The sequence below is a fragment of the Canis lupus genome, chromosome 12 (assembly GCF_048164855.1).
Source record: "Canis lupus baileyi chromosome 12, mCanLup2.hap1, whole genome shotgun sequence".
In the NCBI taxonomy this organism is placed as follows: Eukaryota; Metazoa; Chordata; class Mammalia; order Carnivora; family Canidae; genus Canis; species Canis lupus.
Genome location: NC_132849.1, coordinates 27786895 through 27802099, shown reverse-complemented (window position 1 = coordinate 27802099; position 15205 = coordinate 27786895). Strand labels below are relative to the sequence as shown.

The following is a 15205-nucleotide window of genomic DNA, read 5'->3' as shown; positions in this document are numbered from 1 at the left end:
CATGAAAAAGAAAGGCATGGTGCTTAATGGGCCTCTTTGGATTTTAGCGTTAACACATTCCTTGTCTGGGCACGCTGTTTTGGTCCATGTACCAAATAACCCATAAAGCTGCTCTGCGTCCTAGATCCAGAAAAGATTATGCCAAAGGTCTAGGCTAGGATGTAAGTCCTGAGGGCAGGCCTTAAGAATTAACAGACCCACTGGTTCTAGAAGTGTTTATGGCAGATAGAGGTGCTGCATGGAGCTCTTGCAAGCCGCAGCTGAGAAATGACAAGGAAAATCCCCAGGATATGGGAGTAAGGCTGCGTCCTCTCCTGCTTTGCTGTAAATCAGCTCCTGAATTACTATTTTTTTATGACAGAGTTTGAATTCCTAACCATGAGACATGAAATGACTATCTACTTAAACTGCCCATCATGAGCTTGGACTGACTTGATCTACCAAAAGACTGACTTGATCTACCAAACCATAAAATTGGACAGCCACAGGAATTTTCTATTTAAAAAATAATGGTATATGGGAGACCAGGCCAAGTATATCTGAAAGGCAAAAGTCAACTTCATAAGCTAGTAGCTCAGACTTCCATGGTATCTCCTCTTAGAGCTTTTCTACCTATTTCTTAATTCACACCATAGTCTCATGGGGAGATATAGAACAGAGAAGTGTAGGCCTGATTGGACATATGTATGGATCTGCATAGTATGTTGGCCCCAGCTGGAAATAGATGGCTACTGCCATTTCACTATAGCCCCTTCAGGTTGCCTTGAAAAGTAACGATGAAGGGAGAGCCTCCCAGTGGGCGGAACTTGAGATAGCATATTTGGTATTCATTTCATGATGGAGGAGATCTGTGATACAGATCTACACTGATCTGTGGGCCAGTGAGTTGACTACCTGAGCAGAGACTTAGAAAGAAAAAGTTAAGAAAGTTGGCTAGGAGGAGGAGTAGAGAGTGGCATGCAGATGCACTTCTCAGAATGGGTACAGAATGGGTAATGTGAAGATACTTGTTTTCCAAATAAGTGCCTACCAAAGGGAATCTACAGCAGAGGAGGATTGCAATAAATGAGAGGTCGAAGTGTCCCAACCTGTGGTTGTCAGTCTTCCCCAGTCATTTGCCTACTCAATGGGTCCATGTATAAAGTGACCATGGAAACAGATGTGGAGATTATGTATGACTCAGCTGCTTGATTTCCCCTCAACAAGTTCAACTTGGTTACTGCTACTGAAGAGTGTCCAACTTATCAGCAGCAGAGATGAACAGAAAACCCCTGATATGGCACTTTTCCTGGTAAAACCAGCCATCTCTGGTGGCAGATTGGTTATACTGGACTGTTCCATTATGACGAAGTCAATGCTTTTTTCTTGTATAGATATATATAAATTTCGTGTATTAATTTATCTTCTCAACTCATAGTACTTCTGTCAGCAACACCATTTGTAGACTTACTGAATGACTTTATCTGAGATGTCTCACATGGCATCACTTCCAAATAAGGGTTACATTTTTCAGTAAAGGAATTGTGGCAACAATTTCACACTCATGCAATAATTCATTGGCTTTTCTCCCTGCACCATCATTGGCTTTACCATATGCAGCTGTCTTGGTAAAATAGTGGAATGGTCTTTTGAAGAGTCACATGTGGTGCCAACTAGAACACACACTTTGAGAGAGTGCTGTCTTAATGAAAGCAGTGTATTCCTTAAACTGGTGGTTGATAAGTGTTGTTGTCATCCTCATGACAGGAGTGAAGAGGTTCAAGAACTGAAGGGTGGAGTAGGGAAGAGCCCCTGTTATGCTTAAACTAAATGGCATACTGTAGGAACTTTTTCTTGTTCTGTGACCCTAGGCTCCCTGGAAAGAAGGTTCTAGGGCCCAGAAATGAAATGCTTCCCCTAGGGAATATAGTCTGAGGAAGATCTGAGGAATTGGAAGCTGAGATTGCCCAATAGCCATTTGGCCCCTTGTGTCATTGAATAAACAGGTAGAAAGGTGTCATCTTACTGGTTGGAGTTATTGATCCTGATTCTTCAGGGAAAACTAGGTTGTTGCTTCTCGATGGAGGTAAACTCAAGGGATTCCCTGGAGCAGGTCTTATTTCTCTGCCTAGTAGTTTCAGACAATGGAAAACTGTAACATCCAAAAAAGAAGAGCACCAAGGAGTATATTTTGCTTGGGATGGGGAATACAGATTTCCAACTTAAGGAGGAAGAACATGGACCTGAGGGGCAAAAGGCTTAGCCAATGTTGGATGACTTCCAATGACCCTTCACAATTCATTGGAAGGAAATTGGAATATGGGAAGAGAGTGAGGTCAGGGTATTTATTCCTGGTTGCGTCTCTCTGGGGTCACCCCAGGCTGTTTTTCTTGAGGCAGGTCATGGCTCCTAATATGTTGTCCTTTCTACAAAGCTCTCTCTCTCTCTTGGTTCTGGTAACTGTTTTCTCCTCTTGTCCATTCAGGTCTATGGGTGATAAGGGGTGTATCCTACTGTGACTAGCCCTGGGGTTCAGCATTATCTATGCCTTGGGGTTTCCCTATACTCTGCCCACATCTTTATAAATAAACCCTTTATTACATTTACCTCAAATTGCCAAATTTTGAATGTGTCATATATTTCTTGTTAGAACCTGATTGGCACAGCATAGCTCCCAAGTTCACCCAAGCCGGCTTGAAAGACTTTGATGTGGGAGAGACATTCTCTTTCTTGCAAAGATGTAAATAACTGAACATGCAATTTTGATTCTCACAGAAAATTATCTTATAAATGTAAAGGAATTTGGCCTTAAGCAATGAATGTCAGGTCAGAGAATTAAATAAATGCTGATCTTTGCTGACATTATGGAACTAACAGATCAACAGTTCTGATCCTGTAGTACTTCTGGACTTCCAATTTTGTGATCTAATGAATATTTTGATCACTTTGATTTGGAGTTTTCCAGCTTTTGAAGCTGAAAGTAAACTTAACTGATAGATTTTTGGAAGTAGAATCTATGAGTCAAGGGGTACATACATTTAGATTTTTAATAGCTTTTGCTAGATTGCTTTCCAAAAAGGCTGTGCTGATTCACACATCCATCCATACAGTGAGTGAATCTGTTTCCTCACCACCATTGCCTACCACCTTTTTAATTTGTGCCTTCCTGATGGGTGGAAATGGAATCTCATCATTGCTTTGATTTGCATTTTACTAATTACTAGTATGGTTAACTATAATTACTTCTATTTGTTGGATATTTATATTTTCTTTCTAGTGAAAAGCTTGTTACACCTATTATTTACTTTTCTATAAAATTACTTGCATTTTAAAAACTAGTAGAAATTACTTCAAAACTCTGAATATTAGGTGTTAGCTTGTTAGATGTGTTGCAAATATTTTTCTTGTAGGTACCTTATCTTTTCATTTTAACCCATGGTGTGTTTTGTCTGAGTTTGTCCAAAATTCTAAAATTTTGATGATGTTCAATTTATCATCTTTTCTTTCATGGCTTTTGCATTTTGCGTGATGTGGATCATTAAGCTAAAAGTTCTCTGTCTTGGCTCTTTGTCTAGGAATTTCAAACTTTAGGTATTTTACCTAAACTTTTCCTTAAATGTTTTACCACAAGCTGTCTGATGAAGACTTTAGTTGATTTTTTATTTTTTGGTCTTCATCAGACAGCTTGTGGTAAAACATTTGATTCTGTATATATTTGTCAATTATAGGAGCCAGATAACCTCTACTACTTCATTGTTCTTTCTGCTATGAATGTCAGCTTAGATACATGAATATGTTTTTATGGAGGTTGTGCATCTATGAACAGGTAATAGAGATTCTAGTAGTGTATAAGCAAGCTCTCTCCCTCTTCCTAGTTTCCACTGATGTTCCCTCCACTTATCAAGATCATGGGCATGCTAAGTAAGCAAAATGGCAGGACTTGATGTCAAACAAGCATGGATGATAATATCTTAGAACTTAAAAATTGGAATCTGGGCTTCATGATCTCTTAAAATTTTTTCCATGTCTAGGGGTTTTGGCTTTATGAGTACTTACTTGAATTCAATTCAAGCCATACTTAATGGTGTACATAGTTTTCATTGTTGGATGTGACAATAAAACATTATTAGAAAGAATCTGACAAACTGTTTATATAGCAGAATCATAGTCTTTACTTTTTATAACCAGCATGAATATTGATAGTCCTCTTGGATACAACTAGGGCATCATGTAATCATATTATCCATCCCTTCTACTCTAAGACAAAAGTTCTGGTCCATTTCTTCAGAAGATGTGCTCTCTGATCCTCAATTATCCACCCCAGTGGTTCAGTTCTTCCCTCTTATCACCATCACTCCTGTTCTAATTTCTCTGATACTCATTCACACTAAAGTTTAAACTGGGGACTTCAGAATGGATACTGATTGCTGGCAATTCTGGAAAGTACTGGATGTTTTGAATGTTGGGAAGTGAGGGAAAGGTCAGAATCAAGTGGAATAAGAGGCTGAGGCTAATGAGGACAGATGTCATCGTAAGACATAGGTTTTTGCAACCTTTTTCTGGGCATGGGAAATTCAAGCTATACTCAATGGCTTTTGAATCAATGAAAATATAACTCTCTGAGTTGTATCCACATTGGTGGTTCATGGACTGAACATACTACACTCTCTTTTCAGAGGTCTGAGCATCAGTTTGGCCGAGGGCCCCTCTTGAGGTCTGGACATCAGTCCTACAAGCTCCTTCCTTTGAGCTCCTCAGGTCTTTTGTTCCCTTTTGTTTCTATCCTGCAGTTTTTACTATGGGATACTTTGGCACCTCCTTTAGCCTTCTAACATATTTTGTGACCAGTTCCCTTTGTTTGAAATTCCTTGTGTGGGTTCTACTTTCCACATTAGATCCTGATTGAAACAAAGACCTAAGGAATATCGGGACCAAGGGATAGGACCCTTTAGATGCCATTTTGTGGCAAACATCCCAAGAAAGGAGGTTAATTGACTGATACATGATGGAGAGGCTCTTCAGTTGGACAGAGGGGACCCAAGAGAGGTGACACTGGCTGAGCCTGGCTTTGAACACAAGTATGTCTGAATTTATTATCACACTATCTCCTGGGGTAACGGATAACCTGGAAGCCAAAAGTGATAGGATTGAGGCCTTGACATAAAAGGATCATGTTCCTCCAAGGCCAATAAGGAGATGGAGGTGACAGTATGAGAGGTTAAACAAGGGGACTCTTCAAGTCTGGGAAGAGGAGCTCATGAAGGTGCTTGCCTAAAAGGCTCTGTTTTAGCCTGCCCCCCACCCCCAACTAGGCAAATAAGTATGAAGTTGTTCTCACTCTGTATTTTGAAATTCATCTCAGTCAAGTTAGCTTGTGCTGCAGAAAATTTTTGTGCTTGACCTCAGCAAATGGAGAATGGAGGTGTAACAAACACGGTACAAAAAAATAGTAATAAAGCTGTTACCATTCATTGAAAACCTACTAATGCCCTGCATTGGTAGAACAGAGGGTGGGAAATAAGTCAGAATCTGGGGCTCAGTTTTTAAGGAGATCATTGCTGACCATTTCAGTCCTCAGGCAGTTCTGCATTTTGGGGGCACCAGGGACCAGGCTTGCCTCAGTGAAGGGCATGCTGCTCAGTGCCTGTGGCTTCCCAAGGGGGTGGAGATGTATTTCTGAGGAGCTGAAAGTAGACAATATGGCATCTTTCAGCCTAACCCTCTTTTCAGGAGTGGCCCAAGGTGGGTTCAGGAGGACTGGAGGGCCAGAAATGCCATGTGGACCCTGCCTGAAGCCCACAGCGAATTTTGCAATCACAGGACTCCCTTAGTGGAACTATAGAGGGCAAGCTTACCTGCTCCAGCAGATGGACTCCTTTCCATCTTCCAGAGCCTGGAATTTCCAGTTGTAGCCTGAGTGACAGGCAGGAGAACTGAGTTCTGGGGAAGTCCCTCAGTCTCCCCTTGCTGAGAAGCCTGGGGTCTGTCATCAACTCTATTTCCCTGTGGGTGTGGCTGGGTGCCTCCTTCTCTGGCAGCTCATGCTGATGCTATGATTTCTCCATCAGAGTCTCACAGGATCTTCTGACATACAATTGCCACACCCCACCAAAGTTGGTGGCACCTCCCCATGCTCACCAAATAAATGTCAGTCTCTGTCAGAACCCGCCACTGCTCTTGGGAGCTATTGGAGCTGTGATTCAATCCTGTGCACTTTTGATAAAGGTCCTCCAACTTTTCAACCTTCCCTCTTTTCTGTGCTTTAGGGCTCAGGGAAGAGATGAGGCCATGCCAAGCTCTGTGTCTTGTCCAGTGCAGGGCTAGCTGCTTCTCACTTCTCACTTCCCAGGGAGTTGCTAGGATCCTGGCAGAGCTGCCCTGCTCCCAGGCAGAAGCAGATGCCAATGGGAGAAAGAGGAGGAGACGCAGGCATCAGGCAGCTGTGAATATTTAGGGTCAAAAGTCATACCTGGCTTAGAACTTCTGGGGAGATACTGTCACTGGCTAGATCTTTGTGTCGAGGAAATTCTGCCCAATGTCTCCTCCCTGTTACTACCTTGAAGTTTTGTCTCAGGAGGTGGCTCAGATTTTCTGACTAGGGCTTCATGTCAGGCCAGGCTTCACAGCTCCTTGTCCAGAATGAGGATCTCAGTAACTAGTGTCCTAGAGAGGTCTCGGAAGTGTCTCCTTTCCTGGTGCTCATGTCTCCTATCCCTGTCCCCACAGGTATTGAGATAACCCCGCTATGACATGCATTCGAGGAGTCCCTATGTCTAAAGAATCCTATACAGCAGGTGATGTTAAGATGGGGCTCTGGAGGTCTGGGACACCTGTACTTACACCTGTCTGTTCTGGATACCCCAGCATTCTTTGCCCCTCTTTCTGTATGGCCTTTACTACCCAGTGCTATCCATCTTCCACTGGACAGTGAGCTTCCACAGGGTGGGGAGTAGTGCTTGTTCTCTGCTCTGGCTCGAGACCAGCACCAAGCCAGGCACAGTGGCATCAGAGGGAGTATCTGGACCTTGACACACATGTACTATGTGTGACAGTTTACTCTCTTAGACCATACCTTACCCTCCTCACCACAACCTGTAGCTTTCCCATAAAGAAAAGCTGAGCTGAAGGTCATGTGAATTCTGTCACTTTTGGTGTGTAAATCTGGGACCTTCCTTCCCGAAGGGCCTAACATCTAGAAAAGTGGCCTAATTATAATGGGTCTTCATTATTCTTTTCTGTTTAAACCACAGCGAATAAACCTCACGTTGGGGAGGTCTCCGACTTGGATCAGCAGGTGTGGATCCTTCAGGGTCAGACCATTGTGACAGTTCCACGGAGTGACAGTGTAACTCCAGGTGAGTGGTGATCTTGGGGCTGTTGCCTTGGAGGCAAGGGAGGGGTCACACTGGTGCCCCTGGGAGACTAGCACTGGCCTTTTGTGAAAGGGTGGCTTTACAATAGGGCGGGGGAGGATTTCACACCAGCCTGGGAAGCCATGTCACCGGATGGAGGAGGATTTCACACCCGCCTGGGAAGCCATGTCAGTGAGAAGTTTGTCTGGACAAAAGTGTAGAAAGCAGAGAGGGAAGAGCAGTCTCCTGGGGAGCAGGAGAGATGCTTTCAGTGACTGACAGCCTGTCCCATGGAAGAGGAGTATCTTACTCTGCCTGACTTCAAGGTGTCCTAAAAGGACTAAACGAATGAGTACAGGCAGGCAGATTTCAAGATCATATTGGGCAAAACTTGCTTATGGACAGATCTCTTCGAGGATCAGAGGGGCTGCTTGGGGTTGGAGCTTCCCACCTTCAGGTGTTTAAGCAGACGTGTGATAATCCCTAGGGCAGGGTCTGCTATCTGGGTAACTCTTGTGTTTGCTCCATTTCCTAGGGCAGTGATGGGTACGTGGCATGAATGAATAAATGAACAAATGAATGCGGTAGTTGGCCATTTGGTGGCCTTGGGATAGCAGGGATTATACTCTTAGAGTTTCTTCCTGCCCCACCTAAAAGATGCTGGTCTTGTCCTGACTTCAAGAGCAAATTGATACCATCTCCCTTCTTATCTTTATTAGTCACTATCACTGTTCTCCCATGCAAGTATCCAGAGTTGCTTGAGCAAGGCAGAGGCATTCCCATTTATTTGGGAATAGAGAATCCAGAAATGTGTCTGATTTGTGAGGACAGTGGAGGGCAGCCCACATTGCTACTAAAGGTGAGTAAGAAAAATAATGTTAAAAAAGGCCAATTTCTTTTGTTTATTTGATAAATAACCTAATTTTAGAATTAAAAAAGAAATATTCTCCTATTTTTAAACATATTTAATATTCCTAGATATTTTTTAGTTATGTGCATGCAACTGAGTTCTCAAGCCTCTCACTAGTTGAGGATGTTTGTTTTTCTTGAATTTTGAGATAGTCTCAACCATTGTTTCTTCAAGTATATTCTCTCCTTTATTCGCCTTACCTTTCCTTTTAGAATTCCTATGCCTTGGTCATTGGGTCTTCTTCCCTCTTTAACATCTCATCTAATTTTCCATACTTTCTATCCTTTCATTGTTTTTGTGTTTTGCTTGATGCATCCTAGGAGAATTTCTTGGTGCAATCTTCCAAGTCATTATTACATTTTAAGCTTGTCCTGTCTGCTAAATCATTCTTCCATTGTGTGTTCTGAAATTTCAGCCTTTACTCTTGTTCCTTAAACTTCAGTTCCATAAACTTCAGCATAGTTCTCTTCAATTGAACTCAACCCAATCCAACTTAGTTCAGCAAATGTGTGAGTTTTTACTGGCCTTCAGCACTGCTGTGGCCATTTGACATCCACTGGGGCACAGAATGGCAGAGGGCCCTGCCCTGATAGGGCTTGGATTCTCCGGGGGAGAAATGGTAGACAATAACTATAATAATAGGTAAGTTTGAGATGCCTTTAAGGGTGTTATGTTCCCTGGGAGAGCACAGATAGACCAGGATAAAGAGGCTGGCAGTGCTAGACCCGGGTAGAGTCGGGCTGCCATCGAAAATAGTGCAGTAGGCGTCCTAAGATTTCAGCAGACAGTAGAAGGCAACAAGAGAATTAACCAGCAGGGTGTCAGGGACAGCAAAGATTAGTGGAAAAATAGCGTGACAGTAGTGAATTAATGGATGAGGAGTGCAGAGAGATAAAGGCAGATCACAAAGGGCCTTGCCCGCATATGGAAGGACTTTGCCTTTCAATCTGAGTGACATGGGGAATTATTAAGAAGTTTTTAACAGGAGAGTGACATGAATGGACATAGGTTTAAAAATAATTGTTTTGGCTGATAGTTGAAAGCTGACTGTGGGGTGGGGGGCGCAAGGGTGAAAGTCCTGTGGGGGACTTCGAGGTGCTCTAGGTGAGATGTGATGGATGAGAGGATAGTAGTGGAGGTAGGTGGAAGCCAGTCAGATTCTGAAAATATGTTATTTAAATTGAGGCAACAGGATTTGCTGGCAGAGTGAATGTGAAATATGATGAAGGAAGATCGAGAATTACATTTTCAGCTACATCCTGTCTAGTAAGTCACCCTTCTACTGTGGTTTTGTCCTCAGATGGATTGAGAATTGGACATTGCATTCTGTCATGTGTGAGTACTTAGGACCTCGGTGACAGTGTTGTTGTTGCAGCGCTGGAGGTGAAAGCCTGGATGGAGGGCATTGAAGAGAGGGATAGGAGGAGAGAAATCCAAGACAGCACATATAGGCAATTATTACAGGCAGGTTTCTGCAAAGGGAAGCTGGGAATGGTGGTGGGCAATCAAAACAGTTATTTTTTAAGATGGTAGGATGACAGCAAATATGCTAATGGGAACAATGGAGAGAAAGCCAAAATGATGAACTGCTGGAGGAACAGCCCTAAGCTGGGAAGGGCAGATGGGACCTGCAGCCCAGGCCTTCCCAGGCAGGGAGTCGAAAGGGAGGAGGAAGACATATTGGAGTTTGAAATGAGAAAGTGTCTTTTTATTTATTAAACACATATGTATTGACTTTTTCTGTGTCGAGGAATACAATGATGAACAAGTCTGGCAATAATTATATGATTGTTGGCTAAATACACTAAGTTCAGATGATAATTGGACCTAATGAAGGTAAATAACCTGGTAATGAGATAGGGAGGGGCTTGAAGATGGCTGAATTATGGACCATTCCTGTGTAGTGGCTCTCCGGAGAGCTTGTGCATGTGTAATTTAGAGGTCCTTGGTTTACTGCTGCAAATCTGCATCTCCTTCCTTTTCCTACCCACCCACCCTGTCACCTCTTGTGTGACAAGAGTTCCAATTCATTCTTCAAGTGTGCCCGGTTGTTTATTAACCTGTCCCTTGTGTCATTCTGACTCCATCTCTGGATTTGAGGCTGGGCGCTGGGAAGGTGAGATTGTGTGCTCAGTCTGTGGCTCCTTTGGAAATGTATTTTTCTAGGCCTGTTTTAATAGAAGGATAAAGCTTTCTTGAACTTTGGAACATTTACTGATTGTGTGCAAATAATTCTGAAGTACTCAAACAGTCTCTGCTTCTCCTACTGGGTGTTCTTTGTTACATTTCAGGAGGAGGAGATACTGGCTCTGTACAATGAAATGGCGCCTGTGGAGCCCTTCCTCTTCTACCACTCAAAGAATGGCAGGACCTCCACCTTCGAGTCTGTGGCCTTCCCTGGCTGGTTCATCGCCTCCTCTGAGAGAAGCCACCCCATCTTCCTCACTTCGCATCAGGGGGGAATGTACAATGTTAATTTCAACTTAAATATCAATGCTTGAACTCAGGCTGGAGGGGGCAGCTTGGTCAAAGGTCTTTGTGTTAAATTTTCTAGTTCCCAGTGTGCTTTCCTCTGTATTATTGCAGTGTCATTTCACATCAGTGCTGAGAGGTGGGCAGGACACTATTATCACCGCACTTTAGGAATGACTTCATGGTGACTGAGGCATAGAATGTGGGCTCAACCGTAGGAGAGAGGGTTGATGTAAGGTTCTCCTCTCAAGCTGAAGCTGTCCATTCCACAGCCATCCGTTTGAGGATGTCAGGACCCAAAGACATTAGGGCATTCTCTGGGGTGTGGAAATGGAGAAGCCTCAGAGCTCAAGAATCTTACCCAAGATCGGGTGGCTGTCATGGAGCTGATTGTTTTGTTTTGCTTTGTTTTCCTTCCTATTTGGATTACCTTTTCCATATGCTTTTTGTTTTGTCAGTATATCTCAGGTTGTATAATGTATCCTTTTAAGAGTTAAAGAACTTTTAAAGATAAATAATTTTTAATAACAGTTAAGTTATTTTCCCTAATTCTAATATGTAAACATAAAGCCAAATATAAACTTCGTGTGTTTACATAATTAAAAAAATCTAAAACTAAGAGATAAAATGAAATAACAAACATACCGAACTGAAATTACAAATGTAGTTGAGTGAGGATAGCTCAGTGGGTGAGCCTGTGACTGGGGCTTAGCTGAGGGGAGAAAGATCCCTGTCAGTGGAGATAGGCTGGCATGGAGATTATGCATGTAGAAGAGCACTACTATTTCACTATTTTCAGTATAGTCTCACAGCCTTGATTTCTTTGCCTTTTTTAGACTTTTCCTTTTAGGCATGCTTACCATCCACATAATCCCTTTAAAAACTACAGTAAAGGGGATCCCTGGGTGGCGCAGCGGTTTGGCGCCTGCCTTTGGCCCAGGGCGCGATCCTGGAGACCCGGGATCGAATCCCACATCGGCCTCCCAGTGCATGGAGCCTGCTTCTCCCTCTGCCTGTGTTTCTGCCTCTCTCTCTCTCTCTGTGACTATCATAAATAAATAAAAATAAAAATTAAAAAAAACTGCAGTAAAGGTCCCTTTCTTTGGAGCAGAGAGCCTAGTTTTTCCACCAGCCATGCTTCAGATGATGTATTCTGATGATTACATTACATGATCAATTAGTAATTAAATCACTAATTGTGGGCATAATTGTAGAAAGATGTAGCTCAGCTCTGGATCTGTATATAATAGATTTCTTATTTTGACTCTGATACTACAAATGCAGAAAATTCTGTTTGCTTAAATACAATTTCCAAAACAGCACCAATAACTTAAATTTGTTTTTTTTTTTTCCTACTTTTGGACAATCAGACCACATACTCTAATAGCCAGGCCAGTAAGCAATCAGTAAGCACTGATTTAATGCAAGGCCTCTTGATTCTTTAAATTTTTCTTCTTCAATTACATATAGTTTTAGCATTGCAGTTTTATAAAAAAAAAAAATCAACAAACCAAACATTAAAATGGACACTGAGCTAATTAGTTCTGGGATATTAAATAGAAGAATTGGTTATTGAATATTTACAACTATCCCCACTGCTAATAAATGGTAGCAGTTTCTTACATCTGCCAATTTACCTTGCTACATCGTCAGTTGTTATATCTGACAGTTGGGATTTGCTTATGACATGATTATGGTCTGAGTGTTACAGCATCTCCATCCTGTTACAGGTGATTACATCATCCCATCTCTTTTCTCCACCACCAAAACTGTTCATGCAGACACCATGACACTTTGGATTGTTACTTGGTACAGATTTGAGCTCAAACAAAAGCTCAAATATGAGTCTTGGTGTCATATAACTGCCTACCCTGATGATCCCGAGGAGGTTCTGATAACATATTTAGAGTGTAATCAAAATGAAAACATAGTAATCTCATAGTTTGTGAAGAAGTCTGGAAAACAGACTTCCAGGGACCCCTGGCTTATCTACCACGTTTGAGAAAGACCACAGCATATGAAATCATGGAAGACCCCTGTGAGTAATGACATTCTCATTGGCAGGTTTATGGCCCAGTGAACACCTGGTTTTCACACATTTGAATATCAAATGCTCTTGCATTTGAGTTCTATGAGCTCCAGGCCAACATTCATTGAAGGATTTGGTTCTTTTGGATCTTTAACAACGGGGTGGTATAAGGGGCTTGATGCACTGTGTTGGGGAGGTCATTGAGGAGGATATGACCACTAGTTGACCCATGAGCTGTGCCCTGGCAGTTGGAGGGTTCTCACCTCCTCCCCTGCCCTTGCATTGTGTGCGCTCTGCTTGCCTTCCCTGCTCCCAGAAGCTGCCTCAAATACATAGCCTTGTGATAGGGATGTGATGTTGAGACATCTGGATGACATATATGGCTGCACCTAGTTAAAGCCTCCATATAAATTTTCAGTATTCTAGTGGGTGAGTATGGAGATCTACTTATCTTGAAACTGCCCAAAGACAAGAGTCCTATGTAAGTTCCCTTGCTTATTAAATTTGCCACCTATCGATCTGAAGTGAATTGTCTCTTTCCTTTTGGTCTCATTCATTCCTGATCTCCACATATGAGGACTGGTTTCAGATTACACCCAGGAAGCTCCTGAGGAGGTGTAATCTGCAGATTACACTGAGAGAGGAGCTTTTGGATTCTGGGAAGGACTTAAGAATCTTGCCACCAAAATCACAATTGTAGTGAAGACAGTTGAGTGGGATGTTTTTCTGCTTTGGGGATCATATCTTCTGGCATCAGGATTGCTGAAAGGCAAAGACAGCTTCCGAAGCTGGACCTGAAGATACCGTCCTTGAACTCATGAACAATGGGGCCTGGATACTGAAGATGCTGCCCCCGGGACCCTGAGAACAGTGGTTGTAATAAGTAATTCTTCATGTCAATAAAACATTGCTTTTTATTTCTCAAACTTTAAAAAGTTGTTTAAAAGAAAATTCTTCCAAAACAATACATGTCTATGATTAAAAGTGATACTCTTCTCTCCAATCCTATATCCACGAGGCAACTGCTAACTCCTTTTCAGCTCTTTTTTCAGTTTTCCTCCACATATCTAGGTATATGTTTTACTTCTATTTCTTGAATTACCAACTTTAGACATTATCTTTTCTACCAGACAGATGTCATTTGCATCTCTACTGTACAAAAATCATATGCCCTGTATCTAATGCCCTGTATCTATTTGTTACAAGTTAATAGTAAGTCAAACAAAATTGTATTTATAGAGAGTTAAATGACCTTTGGGTGAGTCTGTTAGACACGACATGGGTGGGCTCTGGTATGACATTGAAAAGGCACACAATAATCCTTTACTTTTTTTTCAAGACTTGGATAACTTTTGAATTACATCATTTTCCCTCAGCCTTTTCTTTTTATGAGTAAGGAAAGGGTGATACATGGAGTGGGTATGACTTGTTGAGGGTGGCATGGACATTTAGTTGTAGGACTGGATATATGATACTCTTGAATTTTGGTCTTTCTATTTCTGTCTCCTTATGTTGGGATGAATTGGGTTGGGTTATGAAATGTTGTATGAGAAAACAGCAGCAATTATCCAGAGCAAGACAGCAGAGCAAAGTATGAGCCACCTCATTCCCATCATTGGGGCTATCCTTATTTAGCAGGGTGTCAGCAGATGACCCACTCAGGAAGGAACACTCCTAGCCACCTGGACATTGTTATGTAATGGCATACATGCTGAAATATATTGTGTATCTTATTTCTCCAACTTGAAGCAATATCAGAATAATCTGGGGTCTGAACTAAAAGCTCAAGTGTGAAAGGGATTATAAGGGAAAGGAGGGAAAAATTAGAGAGGGTGACAAAACATGAGACTCCTAACTCTGGGAAATGAACAAAGGGTAGTGGAAGGGAAAGAGGGCAGGGGGATGGGGTAACTGGGTAATGGGTACTGAGGAAAGCACTTGATGGGATGAGCACTGGGTGTTTATAATATATTGGCAAATCAAAATTCAATAAAAAACAATATAAAAAGTAAAATAAAATAAAGAAAATAAGAGCACAAGTGTTTGGGCTCACTTCAGACCTCATAAATTAAAACCCATTCCCCTCAAAATTCCAACTTAGTAAGTTTAGAGCATTGCCTAAGAATCAGTATTTTACTAAGGGTCTTAGCGAATAGAATGCACCCTCCCCCCACCGTTCATATGCCCATCATGTCTGTTCTAGAGTAGTTGTCTAATGTCAACCAGCAGAGTGGTTTTATTTGCTTGGATATCCAGGGGCTCTGTGGTTGATGCTTTCTGGTGGGCATTAACGAATAATACAAACATTTTCACATTTTGTGTCCACTCTCATATATGTCCATGCACATGGCTTTACTCTATATCCCCTTTAAGTCTTCTGATCAGTGAGCCACATATTGACTACTGCCCACAAATCTGTGTGTATTGTTCCTTTGGGACATTGTTATTTTCATACCAATGTAA

At 42.0% G+C, this 15205-nt stretch overlaps 1 protein-coding gene across 3 annotated transcripts in view; it reads left to right on the top strand.

The window, feature by feature from the left end:
• Window positions 1-10801, top strand: part of IL36G (interleukin 36 gamma) — a 47951-nt gene extending 37150 nt beyond the window's left edge. The window contains exons 1-5 of one of the 3 annotated variants that reach the window (XM_072770197.1): window positions 6158-6204; window positions 6706-6773; window positions 7230-7334; window positions 8051-8190; window positions 10533-10801. In XM_072770197.1, coding sequence (XP_072626298.1) covers window positions 6725-6773; window positions 7230-7334; window positions 8051-8190; window positions 10533-10742 — 504 coding nt within the window. In that variant the 5' untranslated portion in view covers window positions 6158-6204; window positions 6706-6724 and the 3' untranslated portion in view covers window positions 10743-10801. Of the gene's footprint in view, window positions 1-6157; window positions 6205-6705; window positions 6774-7229; window positions 7335-7388; window positions 7789-8050; window positions 8191-10532 lie in introns of those variants that run through there. The other 2 variants (XM_072770198.1, XM_072770199.1) reach the window with 2 other exon arrangements.
• The last annotated feature ends 4404 nt before the right edge of the window (window positions 10802-15205 follow it).